We start from the raw sequence: 14928 nt of genomic DNA on the forward strand, positions 1-14928 counted from the left end.
TTTTTTGTATTAAACCACTGGCATCTCTGACCAACATTCAGATGGGGTATTGACGGTGTTCCTGAAGACCTTGAGTCCTGGAGTAGTAAATGCCCTCTGGGCTTCCTGCAGTGAAAACTGGAGAGGCAGCCTGTCCTCTGAACCTGGGGAGCTTGTGTCAACCCTTAGGGGCTGTTGGCCCTGGTGCAGGGCCCCCCTGCCGAGCTGACCAGCCTGTGTGTGTTGTCTTCTGTGACAGAACACCCAAACAGAAACTGAAGGAGGAGCCGGACAGAGAAGCCAGGGCAGGTGTGCACGCTGACGAGGACGAAGACGGAGATGAGAAAGTAAAGGCGGGATCTTTGCTTCTGAACTCCCCCTTGTTCTTCTGCTCCTATTTGCTTGGGCGGGAGGGTGCAGGGTGGGCATCTGGGTTCAAGTCCAGCCCCATCCACCCAGGCTCCACGGGGTCATCCAGACTCTGGGAAGGTCACCTTTTCCTCCTCTTGGGGGCCGGGATTTGTGGCTGGGTGCCTGTGCCCGATGCCTAGTGAACAATCAGTTGTCCTCTGTCTTTCACACTAGAGAGGGTCTGGGTGCACCTGGGCTGAGATGTGCGTAAAGCATCCTCTCCTGAGGCCTCACTGCTGAGAAGCCTTGATACACAGTCAGCTCTGACACACATGTCGGCCACACCTCAACTTCTTTCCTAGCCTCCTACGTTCTTCTGAGTCTAGCTGTCCCCCTGCCAGCCTCCCCAGTCTAGTTCAGCCAAGTGCATATGTTTAAACCCTAAAGCATCATGTGGAGCACTGCTGTCAAAGTACAGGACGGCCAGGTTGCCTGCAGGCCCTCCTGCATGAACTCCAGGGAAGGGAGCTAGGTCATAGGTGTGGGGCAGCGGATTCCTATCTAAGAGACGCCGAAGACCCCAAGAGAGTCTCTGGGTTTCTGCCTGTTGCGATCTAGGGAGTGGAGCCCAAAGTCACGGGCTTGCTGGGTGGCGAGCACCCTCACTTCTGACCCAGTCGCCGATGGATTTCCGTCCTCACCCTGTAGCGGAGAGCCTTTGGTATTGCCTCCAGCCTCCTGTCCCTCACCTCTTCTGTCCAAATGTTGGGCACCTTACTGTCAGCACTTGCCTGGGATCCCTTCAGACTGGAGTACTCACATTATTCCCTGCCCTCTATTGGAAACTGGCAGGGGCCTGAGCTCACAACCGCCAACACTTCTGCCTCATGGTAGAAAAGGATGTGAGGGCTGCGCACGGTGGCTCACTACTGTAATCCCAGCACTTTGGGAGGCTGAGGTGGGTGGATCACTTGAGGTCAGGAGTTTGAGATCAGCCTGGCCAACAGGGTGAAACCCCATGTCACCTAAAAATACAAAAATTAGGTGGGCTTTGTGGTACGTGCCTGTAATCCCAGCTACTTGGGAGGCTGAGGTAGGAGAATCACTTGAACCCAGATGGCAGAGGTTGCAGTGAGCCAAGATTATGCCGCTGCACTCCAGCCTAGGCAACAGAGTGAGACTCTCAAAAAATATATATAGTAATAATAAAAGCAGTGCCCAAAGAACAAGGATTGTTGGCTGCTCCACCCCAGGGGAGGTGTTGTCTCTGTCACCCAGGCTGGAGTGCAATGATGCCATCACGGTTCACTGCAGCCTTGACCTCCCAGGCTCAGGTGATCTTCCCACCTCAGCCTCCCAGGTAGCTGGGACTATAGGCAGGCACCACCATGTCCAGCTAGTTTTTTGTGTGTTTTTTTTAAGTTTTTGTAGAGAGAGGGTTTTGCCGTGTTGCCTAGGCTGGTCTCAGTCAAACTGGACTCAAGTTATCCACCTACCTCAGTCTCCCAAAGTGGCAGAGTGGTAGGATTACAGGCACGAGCCATTGTGTTCAGTCTGTTTGGTTCGTTTTTTTTTTTTTTTTAAAGACAGTCTCCCTCTGTCATGCACTGGTGTGATCTTGACTCACTGTAACCTCCACCTCCCAGGTTCCAGTGATTCTCCTGTCTCAACCTCCTGAGTGGCTGGGATTACAGGCATGTGCTACCATGCCTGGCTAATTTTTATATTTTTAGTAGAGATGGGGATTTACCATGTTGGCCAGGCTGGTCTCTAACTCCTGACCTCAAACAATCCACCTGCCTCAGCCTCCGAAGGTGCTGGGATTACATGTGTGAGGCACCACACCCGGCCTGTTTTTTTTGAGACAGGACCTTGCTCTGTTTTCCAGGCTAGAGTGCAGGAGTGTAGTGGTGCTATCATAGCTCACTGTAGTCTCCTGAGCTCAAGTGATCCTCCCACCTGTTTTCCAGGCTAGAGTGCAGGAGTGTAGTGGTGCTATCATAGCTCACTGTAGTCTCTTGAGCTCAAGTGATCCTCCCACCTCAGCCTCCCAAGTAGCTGGCACTATAGGCATGCACTACTTTTTTTTTTTTTTTTTTTTGAGATGGAGTCTCGCTCTGTCACCCAGGCTGGAGTGCAGTGGCCGGATCTCAGCTCACTGCAAGCTCCGCCTCCCGGGTTCACGCCATTCTCCTGCCTCAGCCTCCCAGGTAGCTGGGACTACAGGCGCCGCCACCTCGCCCGGCTAGTTTTTTGTAGTTTTTAGTAGAGACGGGGTTTCACCGTGTTAGCCAGGATGGTCTCGATCTCCTGACCTTGCGATCCGCCCGTCTCGGCCTCCCAAAGTGCTAGGATTACAGGCTTGAGCCACCGTGCCCGGCCAGGCATGCACTACTTTTTAAATTTATTTTTTGTAGGCCAGCCGTGGTGGCTCATGCCTATAATCCCAGCATTTTGGGAGGCTGAGGTGGGCGGATCACCTGAGGTCAGGAGTTCGAAATCAGCCTGACTAACATAGTGAAACCCCGTCTCTACTAAAAATACAAAATTAGCTGGGTATGATGGCGCATGCCTGTAATCCCAGCTACTAGGGAGACCGAGGCAGGAGAATCGTTTGAACCCGAGAGGCAGAGGTTGCAGTGAGCCAAGATCACACCATTGCACTCCAGCCTGGGCAACAAGAGTGAAACTCTGTCTCTCTCTTAGATAGATAGATAGATAGATAGATAGATAGATAGATAGAGTAAGCCTGGGCAACAAGAGTGAAACTCCATCTCTCTCTCTCTCTCTATCTTTCTATCTAGAGAGAGAAAGATTTTGTAGAGACAGGGTCTCACTGTGTTGCCCAGGCTGGCCTCGAATTCCTGGCCTCAGGCAACCTCCTGCCTTAGCCTCCCAAAGTGCTGGACTTACAGGCACATGCCACTGCACACAGCCTGTAAATAAAGTTTTATTGGAACAGAGCCATACTTTTTCATTTACATTTTGCCTGTGGGTGCTTTTGTGCTGCCATGGCAGAGATGATCATCCTGACACAGACCACGTGGTCAGCAAAGCTGAAAATACTGATCCTCTGGCTCTGACAAAAACAGTTTGTGAAGCCTTGGTATAGGAGGTTGTTTAGTGCCCTCTTGTTAGTTTCAGGTGGGGAATTAAGGGAGGGAAAGTAAAGCCTCGTGTCTACCAGGTAGATCTGCCCAGGCCTGCCTGTCTTCCAGCTCCACAGTGAGGATCCCTAACCTGTAACTTGGTGTTTACATTTTATCTCACTCTGGCTCAGAAACTAATTTTTTCCCCTCTTTATTTCTCTACCTCCCCCCTATTTTTCTCTCAGGATGAGAAGAAGCACAGAAGTCAACCCAAAGATCTGTAAGTGTTTAAAATGCTTGTGCTTTTGTGTTTTCTGAACCAGGAGAAAGCCTGTTCTAGGCCAGGTGCAGTGGTTTGCACCTGTAATCCCAGCACTTTGGGAGGCTGAGGTGGGTGAATCACCTGAGGTCAGGAGTTTGAGGCCAGCCTGGCCAACATGGTGGAAACCTGTCTCTACTAAAAATACAAAAATTAGCTGGCTGTAGTGGCGGGTGCCTATAATCCCAGCTACTCAGGAGGCTAAGGCAGAATTGTTAGAAGCCAGGAGGTGGAGGTTGCAGTGAGCTAAGATCGTGCCACTACTCTCTAGCCTGGACAACAAGAGTAAAACTCTGTCTCAAGAAAAAAGAAAACAAGAGAGAAAGCCTGTTCTAGAAACCTGTGGTGATGTAGACATGTGCGGGGACCCTGGGGCCTCTGAAGGCCTCGTCTCGGGATGACAAGCTGGCATTGTGACTGTAAAGCTCCCACTTGCTTTCCCATGGGGAGACGTCAGTTTGTCATTTTCCGTGCGAGTTGGCGATGTGGTGTTTCTAAGCTGCTACTTGCTATATATCTGTTCACCCTGCAGAGCTGCCAAACGGAGGCCTGAAGAAAAAGAACCTGAAAAAGCAAATCCACAGATTTCTGATGAAAAAGACGAGGATGAAAAGGTAAACGTCTCGCTTTTCTTTCTTTCTTTTTTTTTCAAGGCGGAGTTTCGCTATGTTGCCCAGACTGGTCTTGGGAAAAAGAAGACCGGGCGCGGTGCTCACGCCTGTAATCCCAGCACTTTGACAGGCTGAGGCAGGTGAATCACGTGAGGTCAGGAGTTCAAGACCAGCTTGACCAATATGGTGAAACCCGGTCTCTACTAAAAATACAAAAATTAGCTGGGCATGGTGGTGCGCACCCATAGTCCCAGCTACTCGGGAGGCTGAGAGGAGAATCGCTTGAGCACGGGAGGTGGAGCTTGCAGTAAGCCGAAATCTCACCATTGCACTCCAGGCTGGGGACACAGCAAAATTAGCTGGGTGTGGTGGCATATGCCTGTAGTCCCAGCTGCTTGGAAGGCTAAGGCACGAGAATTGCTTGCACCCAGGAGTTGGAGGTTGCTGTGAGCTGAGATTGTACCACTGTACTCCTGCCTGGACAACAGAGCAAGACTATCTCAAAAAAAAAAAAAAAGGGGCTGGGTACAGTGGCTCACGCCTGTCTTCCCAGCACTTTGGGAGGCCAAGGCAGGCGCATCACCTGAGGTCAGGAGTTTGAAACCAGCCTGGACAACATGGTGAAACCCCATCTCTACTAAAAATACAAAAGTTAGTCAGTCGTGGTGGTAGGGGCCTGTAATCCCAGCTACTTGGAAAGCTGAGGCAGGAGAATCGCTTGAACCCAGGAGGTGGAGGTTGCAGTGAGCCGAGATCACGCCATTGCACTCCAGGCTGGGGACACAGCAAGACTCCGTCTCAAAAACAACAACAAAAAATTCAGGGACATTGGTATTATTGGGTGAGGCCCCACCTTTATTACCTCTTTTAACCATAATTGTCTCCTTAAAGATTCTGTATCCAAATACAATCACATAGCAGGTTAGTCTTAATGTATGAATTTTGCAGGGGACATGACTGTCTGTATACCCCCTCATCAATTGTTTGCTTACCTTTAACATTTTAGTATTTATTTTTGAGACAGGGTCTCACTCTGTTGTCGAGGCTGGAGTGCAGTGGTACAGTTATAGCTACCATAGCCTTGAACTCCTAGGCTGAAGCAATCCTCCCACTTGGGCCTTCAAGGTAGCTGGGACTATAGGCAAGGCCACTACACCCAGCTAACTTTCTGTTTTTGTGGAGACAGGGTTTTACTGTGTTGCCCAGGCTGGTCTTGAGCTCCTGGGCTCAAGCGGTCCTCCCATCTGGGCTGCTTAAAGTACTGGGATTACAGGCATGGGCCACTGTGCCTGGCCAGTTATTTATTTATTTATTTATTTATTGAGACAGAGTCTCGCTCTGTCGCCAGACTGGAGGCAGTAGTGTGATCTCGGCTCACTGCAACCTCCGTCGCCCTGGTTCAAGCAATTCTCTTGCCTCAGCCTCCCGAGTAGCTGGAACTACAGGCACTCACCACCACACCCAGCTAATTTTTGTAATTTTAGTAGAGACGGGGTTTCACCATCTTGGCCAGGATGGTCTCAATCTCTTGACCTCATGATCCATCTGCCTTGGCCTCCCAAAGTGCTGGGATTACAGCCGTGAGCCACCATGCCTGGCCAATTATTTGTTTACCTTGAGGTGTCACTTATACAGGAAAGCTAAGGTTTTAAAAAATTGGCTTCCCCTCTGAATCTTTTCAGGAAGTTTTTGGTTATGAGATTATTTATTCATTAATTTTGAGATGGACTCTCACTCACTGTCGCCCAGGCTGGAGTGCACTGGCGTGATCTCTGCTCACTGCAACCTCTACGTCCCGGGTTCAAGTGATTCTTCTGCCTCCGCCTCCTGAGTATCTGGGATTACAAGTGCCGGCCTGGCTTAATCTTAGTATTTTTTTTTTTTTTTTTTTTGAGAGGGAGTCTCACTCTGTCGCCCAGGCTAGAGTGCAGTGGCGGGATCTCAGCTCACTGCAAGCTCCGCCTCCCGGGTTTACGCCATTCTCCTGCCTCAGCCTGCTGAGTAGCTGGGACTATAGGCGCCCGCCACCTCGCCGGCTAGTTTTTTTGTATTTTTTAGTAGAGACGGGGTTTCACCGTGTTAACCAGGATGGTCTCGATTTCCTGACCTCATGATCCGCCCGTCTCGGCCTCCCAAAGTGCTGGGATTACAGGCTTGAGCCACCGCGCCCGGCCAATCTTAGTATTTTTGGTAGAGATATGATTTTGCCACTTTGGCCAGGCTGGTCTGGATCTCCTGACCTCCAGTGATCTGTGTGCCTTGGCCTCCCAAAGTGCTGGGATTACAGGCATGAGCCACTGTACCAGGCCTGGCTATAAGATTTTTGATTATATGACTTTAGATGGTAGAGTGAATCAGAGCTCACCTGCTGGCCCTCTCACTCCCTCCCTCCCCCTTCTCTCTGTTTTATGATAGTCACTTATACAAAGTTCTTAACACCGAAGCACTATCTGGGTGTAAAACACTCTTACCCTTTAATCCTCTTTTGTTTTCCCTGTGTAGGAGGAGAAGAGACGCAAAACGACCCCCAAAGAACCGTAAGAATTTATTCTTGACATTATCCAAAGCAGATGCTGATGTTAAAATGAGGGTTCTAGAACAAAAGGGAAAGGTTTTAGTACTTGCCAGAGCAACCTTGGGGAGCCACCTTAGGCTCATTTTGGATTGGGTTGGTGAACATAGGACCAAGATGCATCAGGCAGGATGCCCCTGCGGTGAAGAGCCACTGTGACCTCGCGCCTGGGCCTCACTGCCGCAGCTGGTGCCTCCGTGTGCCACAGGCGCCTCAGGCAGAAACCTCACAGAGGTGATTTTGATATTTTCTGAAACAATTAAATGATCCTGTGCTTTTCCCCCCAGAACGGAGAAAAAAATGGCTCGTGCCAAAACAGTCGTGAACTCCAAGGTAAATGTCTGCTGGGAATAAAGCTGGTGGCGATGCTCACGAGGCAGCTGGGAGCGGCTCTCTGAGCGCCATCATCTGTGTTCCTGCTCCCACAGACTCACCCTCCCAAGTGCATTCAGTGCGGGCAGTACCTGGACGACCCCGACCTCAAATATGGGCAGCACCCACCAGACGCGGTATGTGCAGCTCTCTTCCCAGCCTTCCTCTGCCCATCCCTCGTCCCTCTGCTTACCGGCCCTGTGTCCTTCAGGTGGATGAGCCACAGATGCTGACAAATGAGAAACTGTCCATCTTTGACGCCAACGAGTCTGGCTTTGAGAGTTATGAGGCGCTTCCCCAGCATAAACTGACCTGCTTCAGGTAAGTGCACTTTCGTGTGTGTGTGTATTTCGTGGAAGGAGGCACTTCCCCAGAGGCGTCTACGGGCTCAAGATTACGGTTTTTAGGGCCTGACCTGCAACATGTCTTAAGCTAACACTTCGTGGATAAGAGCCACCTTGGAGGGCTGGGCGCGGTGGCTCATGCCTGTAATCCTAGCACTTTGGGAGGCCGAGGTGAGCAGATCAATTCAGGTCAGGAGTTTGAGACCAGCCTGGCCAACATGGCGAAACCTACTGAAAATACAAAAAGTAGCCAGGTGTGGTCGTATGCGACTGTAATCCCAACTACTCGAGAGGCTTAGGCAGGAGAATTTCTTGAACTCTGGAGGCAGAGGTTGCAGTGAGCTGAGATGGTACCACTGCACTCCAGCCTGGGCAACAGAGCAAAACTCCGTCTCAAAGAGCCACCGTGGAAAACACGGTGAAGGGACAGTAGAGCTTTGCTGATTTTTGGTTTGGTTTTTGGGTTTTTTACACTACACATATTACCCCTCCATTCTGCCCACATCCTGAGGGTCACACGCTCAGATGAAGGCCTGCTCTGTGCTAGGTACCAGTGATCTAGGTGTCGATGTAGCTGCTCAGATCCTGCCTTCACGGAGCCAAAAATGGATGATACCTGTCGGGTAGTCACAGCCATGACAGATTTTTTTTCTTTTTTTTTTTTTTTTTTTTTGAGATGGAGTCTCGCTCTGCCGCCCGGGCTGGAGTGCAGTGGCCGGATCTCAGCTCATTGCAAGCTCCGCCTCCCGGGTTCACGCCATTCTCCTGCCTCAGCCTCCCGAGTAGCTGGGACTACAGGCGCCCGCCACCACGCCCAGCTAGTTTTTTTTTTGTATTTTTTAGTAGAGACGGGGTTTCACCGTGTTAGCCAGGATAGTCTCGATCTCCTGACCTCATGATCCACCCGTCTCGGCCTCCCAAAGTGCTGGGATTACAGGCTTGAGCCACTGCGCCCGGCCGCCATGACAGATTTTTAAAAAGGCTGGTGGCATGTAGAGAGAATGAGTGTGAGGAGGAAGTTCTGTGAAGACGGGAGAGGCAATGATTTCAGTAAAGACCTTGCGAGAGAAGAGGCCGAGGGGATGGCCGGGGTGGGGCACGCTAGGTAGAAGAGGGCATGATTACCAGGGCTCGGAGGGGACTGTGCCAGCTGTGGAAGGTGAATGGCGAGCCTGGTGTGGTGGTGGGTTGGGGCTGGGCCACACAGGGCCTTGTAGACCTTGTAGCATTGACTCTCATGTCCTCTGAGGGAACGTGCCTGGCATCTGGCCTGTACCTTCACTGAGGCTCACGTCAGCTCTTGAGTGGGCAGAGGCCCCGTGCTCTCAGGCATTCCCGGCCCCATTTTGCTCCCTCTGCCTGCGGGTGCAGTTACCCTACAGGGCTTCACCTTGTTCTTCATGGGAAATGCCTCAGCTTTTAGGCCTGGGTGGTGTTTTCCCTCTCTGTGAACGGGAGGGGGAAGTGCCTTGGGGACCCCTGTTGGAAACACCCACAGGCAGCGGTTCCTGCACCCACTGGGAGGGCACCCACATGCTCCCTGTGCTTGGCTGATGGTTGTTCCCCTCCCTCTCCTTCTATGGGATCCTGATCCAGACCAAGATGCTGTTGCACCCATCAGCAACTGCTAGCCCCCCAGGCCTGGCCCAAAGCAGGGCCACACACCTCTGCCTGCTGGTGTGAGTGAGGTGTGCTGTGGTGGGCAGAGCTGGCTACCATGCCCCAGGGCCTGACTCCGGCCTTCATCAGGACAAAGGCTCAGGGGAGCCTGGGACTGGGGCTGCCAGAGTCCTAAGTGTCTCAGCTTCCTCCCTGAATTGAGATCTGTCATAGATTTGTTCCTGGAGTGTGAGATGGTGGCCTGGAGGACACTTTACAGAAGTCACATGCCTTCTGTCCACTGGAGCTGGACTGCCTGGGTTATTTAGGGACTCTCCATGCTGCTATACTTGGCCTGAAAGTGACGGATAGAAGCCACTCATGGGTGGGGTCTGGCCTGCGAATCAGTGGGTCCTGCCACTGCCTGGGACTTAGAACTTCTCTCCCATGTCTCCCCATGGAGAAAGCCTCCAGCCCACCTGTGCAGCGGGGAGCGGGACCCCCTCTTCTGTAGGCCCTCCCTTGATCCACGCTGTCTTCATCTATCTGTCTCTTCTTCTGGGCCTTACATCCTGAGGGCAGGGCTGCCACCTATTCTGTCTGCCATGCCTGGCACGCAGTAGGGGAGCTCCGCAGGAGGTGTTCAGTTTTTTGTTTGAGCATTTCTGGTTTTCAAGGCACTAAGCCGGGTGAGTGTGGTGGAGGGGCGCTCTCCAGAGACCTGTGCAGACTCCATGTGGGGGCTCTGAGGATAGCCCAGCACCTCTGGCCGGGAAAGGGTGATCCTTGTGCCTAGATGAGCAGGTTCATAAGCAGAACCCCCAGTTCATGTCTTTTTCCTTAAGTTTGACATCTTGCCTCTCTGTCTTCACAAAGGAACCTGCTCCCAAATGTCAAGGGGCATCTGGACAGTGGGGTCACGGGTGCCCAAAAGGAGGCAGAAGTCCTTCTCTCCCACATCCCTTTTCACACTGTTCTATAACCTGCTTTATTACTTTTTTAAATTGAGGTCTGACTCGTATAATATAAAATTAACCATATGAGGTATTTGAATTGGTGAATTCATAGGTATAGAAAGCAGGTGGTTGCTGGGGGCTGAGGGCCGGTTGGGAGGAGACTGGAGAGTGACTGCTGCTTGATGGGAATGAGGCTTTATTAACATTTGAGTGACAGAAATGTTCTGCAGCTGAATAGATCTGGTGGCTACACTGCATAGTGGAAACTGTTCTAGAAACCGGTATTTCCCGCACTGTAAGTCTGACTGATCTTTTGGTGTTGCTGTTGCAGACACACATACTCTTGATGCTTAGGTGGGAGAATAAGGTAGACACTCCAGATGATAGAACACTGTCTTAATTTAGTGTTCCCGCAACCAAAAAAATGAATGTCAGGGCCGGGCGTGGTGGCTCAGCCTATAATCCCAGCATTTTGGGAGGCCCAGGCAGGTAGATCACTGGAGGTCAGGAGTTCAAGACTAGCCTGGCCAACGTAGTGAAACACGTCCCTACTAAAAATACAAAAATTAGCTGGGCATGGTGGTGCAGGCCTGTAATCCCAGCTACTCGGGAGACTGAAACAAGAGAATTACTTGAACCCGGGAGGCGGATAGGTTGCAGTGAGCCAAGATCACGCCATTGCACTCCAGCCTAGGGGACAGAGCAAGACTCAAAAACAAAAAAAGAGTGTCGGACTTGTACATTGTCTCATTGCTTCGTGCCTGATCTGAAGTCTGCACCAAGACCCACCTTCATGGCTTAGCTGGTGAGCGTGTGCTTTGTTTCCTGTCCAGCGTGTACTGTAAGCACGGCCACCTGTGTCCCATCGACACCGGCCTCATCGAGAAGAATATCGAACTCTTCTTTTCCGGTTCAGCAAAACCAATCTATGATGATGACCCATCTCTTGAAGGTAAGGAGAAGTCCAGGATTGTTTGGGGCACACTTTAAAAACAGCCAGGCTGGGTGGTTCACATCTGTAATCCTAGCACTTTGGGGGTCTGAGGCCAGAGGATCACTTGAGCTCAGGAGTTTGAGACCAGCCTGGGCAACATAGCAAGAACCTGCCTCTATTAAAAATTATAAAAAATTATAAAAATTATAAATTTATAAATTTATAAAATTATAAATTTATAAAAATTATAAAAATTATAAATTTATACATTTATAAAAATTATAAATTTATACATTTATAAAAATTATAAATGTATAAATTCATAAAATTATAAATGTATAAATTCATAAAAATTATAAATTTATAAAATTTATAAAAATTATAAATTATAAATATGTGTATACACACATATATACACACACATATTTATACATATATGCACACATACTTATATATATGTATAAATAGAAATATACTTATAAAGCAATATTCAGCTGGAGCTGCTGCCTCTTAAAGTTAGGGCATGAGACTTTGTTCTGGGAAGAGCTGTAGGCCAAGTCACTGTGGTGACTGAGGAGCACCCGACCTGGCTGATGGGATGTCTGCTGAGCTGGGCGCTTGGAGCACCTCTTAGCCCTCCTGGGTTTGGGATGTGAGTCAGAGCCCTTAGTCCCTTTCCTTTTTCTGCTCTAGGTGGTGTTAATGGCAAAAATCTTGGCCCCATAAATGAGTGGTGGATCACTGGCTTTGATGGAGGTGAAAAGGCCCTCATTGGCTTCAGCACCTGTAAGTGTGTGGCCCATCATAGGCTGGCCGGGGGTCTGAAAGGGGGCCTTCATGTTCTCCTTCCTGGGGGCTGGTGGGGCTCTGGTGGGAATTCTCAGCAGGCTTGCAGAAGGCCATGTGACTGTGGGAACCTTAGCAGGTTCAGTTGGGGTAGCCTCTTGTGTTAGTTATGACCAGCTCTGGAACTGACTCTCCAGTTGTAAGAGCAGGTCTTGGCCGGATGTGGTGGCTCACACCTGTAATCCCAGCACTTTGGGAGGCTGAGGTAGGGGGATCACTTGAGGCCAGGAATTCGCTAAGCCTGGCCAACATGGTGAAACCCCATCTACCCAAAACACAAAAAATAGCCATGTGTGATGGTGCACACCTGTAATCCCAGCTACGTGGGAGGCTATGGCAGGAGAGTCATGTGAACCCAGGAGGCAGAGGTTGCAGTGAGCCGAGGTCACGCCACTGCACTCCAGCCTGGGCAATGGAGCAAGACTCCATCCTCCTCCTCTCCTCCGCCCAAAAAAAAAAAGCAGGTCTTACTCTTGCAACACAAACCCAGACTGAATTCCAAAAACCAGAGATAGCTCAATGAAGGCCTACTCAGCTAGTCTTTGCTGTCTGCTCTGGCTGACTCAGACAGGCTTCTTCAGAACAAGCCAGCTATGGTGTGTTGTGCCCTGTGTTTCTGACATTTGGGTACAGGATGACTTTTAGACTGTTGGATGAGTTTGGTAGACTCCTCCCTGCCCTGTGGCCACCGTAGGTGCCATCAGATTCCAACCACTTTTTCACACCTGCTCTGTTCACCCCAGCGTTTGCCGAATACATTCTGATGGATCCCAGCCCGGAGTATGCGCCCATATTTGGGCTGATGCAGGAGAAGATCTACATCAGCAAGATTGTGGTGGAGTTCCTGCAGAGCAATTCCGACTCGACCTACGAGGACCTGATCAACAAGATCGAGGTAAGAGATCGAGGGGCCTCAGCATCTGGGATTCCCACCGGAAACTTGCCTTCAGAACCAGCAGACACTGTTCTTCAGTTGGATTTAGGCCCGTTTGGCTTAAGCATAAGAGAAACTTGTTCTCTTTCAAGACCACGGTTCCTCCTTCTGGCCTCAACTTGAACCGCTTCACGGAGGACTCCCTCCTGCGACACGCGCAGTTTGTGGTGGAGCAGGTGGAGAGTTATGACGAGGCCGGGGACAGTGATGAGCAGCCCATCTTCCTGACGCCCTGCATGCGGGACCTGATCAAGCTGGCCGGGGTCACGCTGGGACAGAGGTAAGGACGCGGCGGGGATGAGAGTGAAGACTGGAGACTGGGGAGGTTAGAGCATGGTCCCAATCCTCTGTCCCAGTCCTCTGAGATGCTGGACCCTCTCCCGTAGGCGAGCCCAGGCGAGGCGGCAGACCATCAGGCATTCTACCAGGGAGAAGGACAGGGGACCCACGAAAGCCACCACCACCAAGTTGGTCTACCAGATCTTCGACACTTTCTTTGCAGAGCAAATTGAAAAGGATGACAGAGAAGACAAAGAGAACGCCTTTAAGCGCCGGCGATGTGGCGTGTGCGAGGTAACCTCGCCTGTGTGGGCTCCCACTCCCCTGAGGTGGCCCAGCTTCTGGCCTGATCTGAGGACTGCTCCATCTTTCTCTCTGTGGCTTAAGACTCTGGCTGCTCAAATGTGACCCCTGAGACAGAAATTAGTTAGTGGTCTGGGAGGACCCTGCTTGCTTCATTGAACATCAATAGGACAGATGTCCACAGAGGCGTGCTTGGGTGCTTTGCTGATAATGCCACAGTCCTTAACTGAGAACCTGGCTTCTGGGTGACTCTGCTGTGCCTGCGTCTCACTGTCTGAAGGCCCCCGTTGGAGTGCTAAGGGAGTATTCACATCTAAGTGGGCACTTTGTCCAACTTAGATTTGAGGCCCTTAGGAGGCCTTCCTTTCTGTGAGTTTTGAAAATATATGTTTACTTCATTCAGGAGGAACCAACCTCCTAGTCCTATGACCCAAAGACCAGGTATATTTTAATACATATTACCTGACTTTCTTTTGGATGAACACTGGCTTCAGGGCTTTGCCTTTGATCCCCGCTGGCATCCCTTAACAGGAACCTGCATGTCGTCACCATTGTTACTTTGGTTTTATTTAATTTTTCTTGGTTAACACACGTGTGTCCAATGTTTTATAATTTCTAAAAAAATTTTTAATTTTTTGAGACAGTCTCGCTCTGTCACCCAGGCTAGAGTGCAGTGGCACGATCTCAGCTCACCATAACCTCCGCCTCCCGGGTTCAAGCAGTTCTTCTGCCTCAGCCTCCCAAGTGGCTGGGATTATAGGCACCTGCCACCATACCCAGCTAATTTTTTTGTATTTTTGGTAGAAACGGGGTTGCACCATGTTGGCCATGCTGGTCTTGAATTCCTGACCTCAAGTGATCTGCCCACGTTGGCCTCCCAAAGTGCTGGGATTACAGGTGTGAGCCGCTGTGCCTAGCCCTAAAATCTTTTGTTTTTATTTATGCAGCTGTTTGTTATATGTTGATACAGATAGATCTAGTTATTTCATTTTAAATATTCTGTAGTATTTCATTAAATGAACATCCTAACTTCTCAATGATAGGCACCTCTTCAGTATTATAAATATAAGGCAGCATCCTTGAGCAAAGCTTCTCGTAAGTGTATCTGCTTAGAAATAGCGTTGCTGGCCGGGCGCGGTGGCTCAAGCCTGTAATCCCAGCACTTTGGGAGGCCGAGACGGGCGGATCACGAGGTCAGGAGATCGAGACCATCCTGGCTAACACGGTGAAACTCCGTCTCTACTAAAGATACAAAAACTAGCCGGGTGAGGTGGCGGGCGCCTGTAGTCCCAGCTACTCGGGAGGCTGAGGCAGGAGAATGGCGTAAACCCGGGAGGCGGAGCTTGCAGTGAGCTGAGATCCGGCCAATGCACTCCAGTCCGGGCGACAGAGCGAGACTCCGCCTCAAAAAAAAAAAAAAAAAAAAAAAGAAATAGCGTT

The 14928-nt window shown here is 50.5% G+C and overlaps 1 protein-coding gene across 4 annotated transcripts in view; it reads left to right on the forward strand.

Moving 5' to 3' along the window:
- DNMT1 (DNA methyltransferase 1) overlaps positions 1-14928 on the forward strand; it is a 61854-nt gene that overhangs the window by 26659 nt on the left and 20267 nt on the right. For all 4 annotated transcript variants that reach the window (XM_033200336.1, XM_033200335.1, XM_033200337.1 and 1 more), the window contains 12 exons: positions 239-326; positions 3665-3699; positions 4271-4352; positions 6852-6886; positions 7209-7254; positions 7350-7430; positions 7505-7614; positions 11026-11144; positions 11820-11912; positions 12716-12867; positions 12999-13186; positions 13293-13479. In XM_033200336.1, the coding sequence (XP_033056227.1) occupies positions 239-326; positions 3665-3699; positions 4271-4352; positions 6852-6886; positions 7209-7254; positions 7350-7430; positions 7505-7614; positions 11026-11144; positions 11820-11912; positions 12716-12867; positions 12999-13186; positions 13293-13479 (1216 nt within the window). The remainder of the gene's footprint in view (positions 1-238; positions 327-3664; positions 3700-4270; positions 4353-6851; positions 6887-7208; positions 7255-7349; positions 7431-7504; positions 7615-11025; positions 11145-11819; positions 11913-12715; positions 12868-12998; positions 13187-13292; positions 13480-14928) is intronic.

This window comes from Trachypithecus francoisi, unplaced genomic scaffold (genome assembly GCF_009764315.1).
Source record: "Trachypithecus francoisi isolate TF-2019V2 unplaced genomic scaffold, Tfra_2.0 Lachesis_group5, whole genome shotgun sequence".
Taxonomy (NCBI): domain Eukaryota; kingdom Metazoa; phylum Chordata; class Mammalia; order Primates; family Cercopithecidae; genus Trachypithecus; species Trachypithecus francoisi.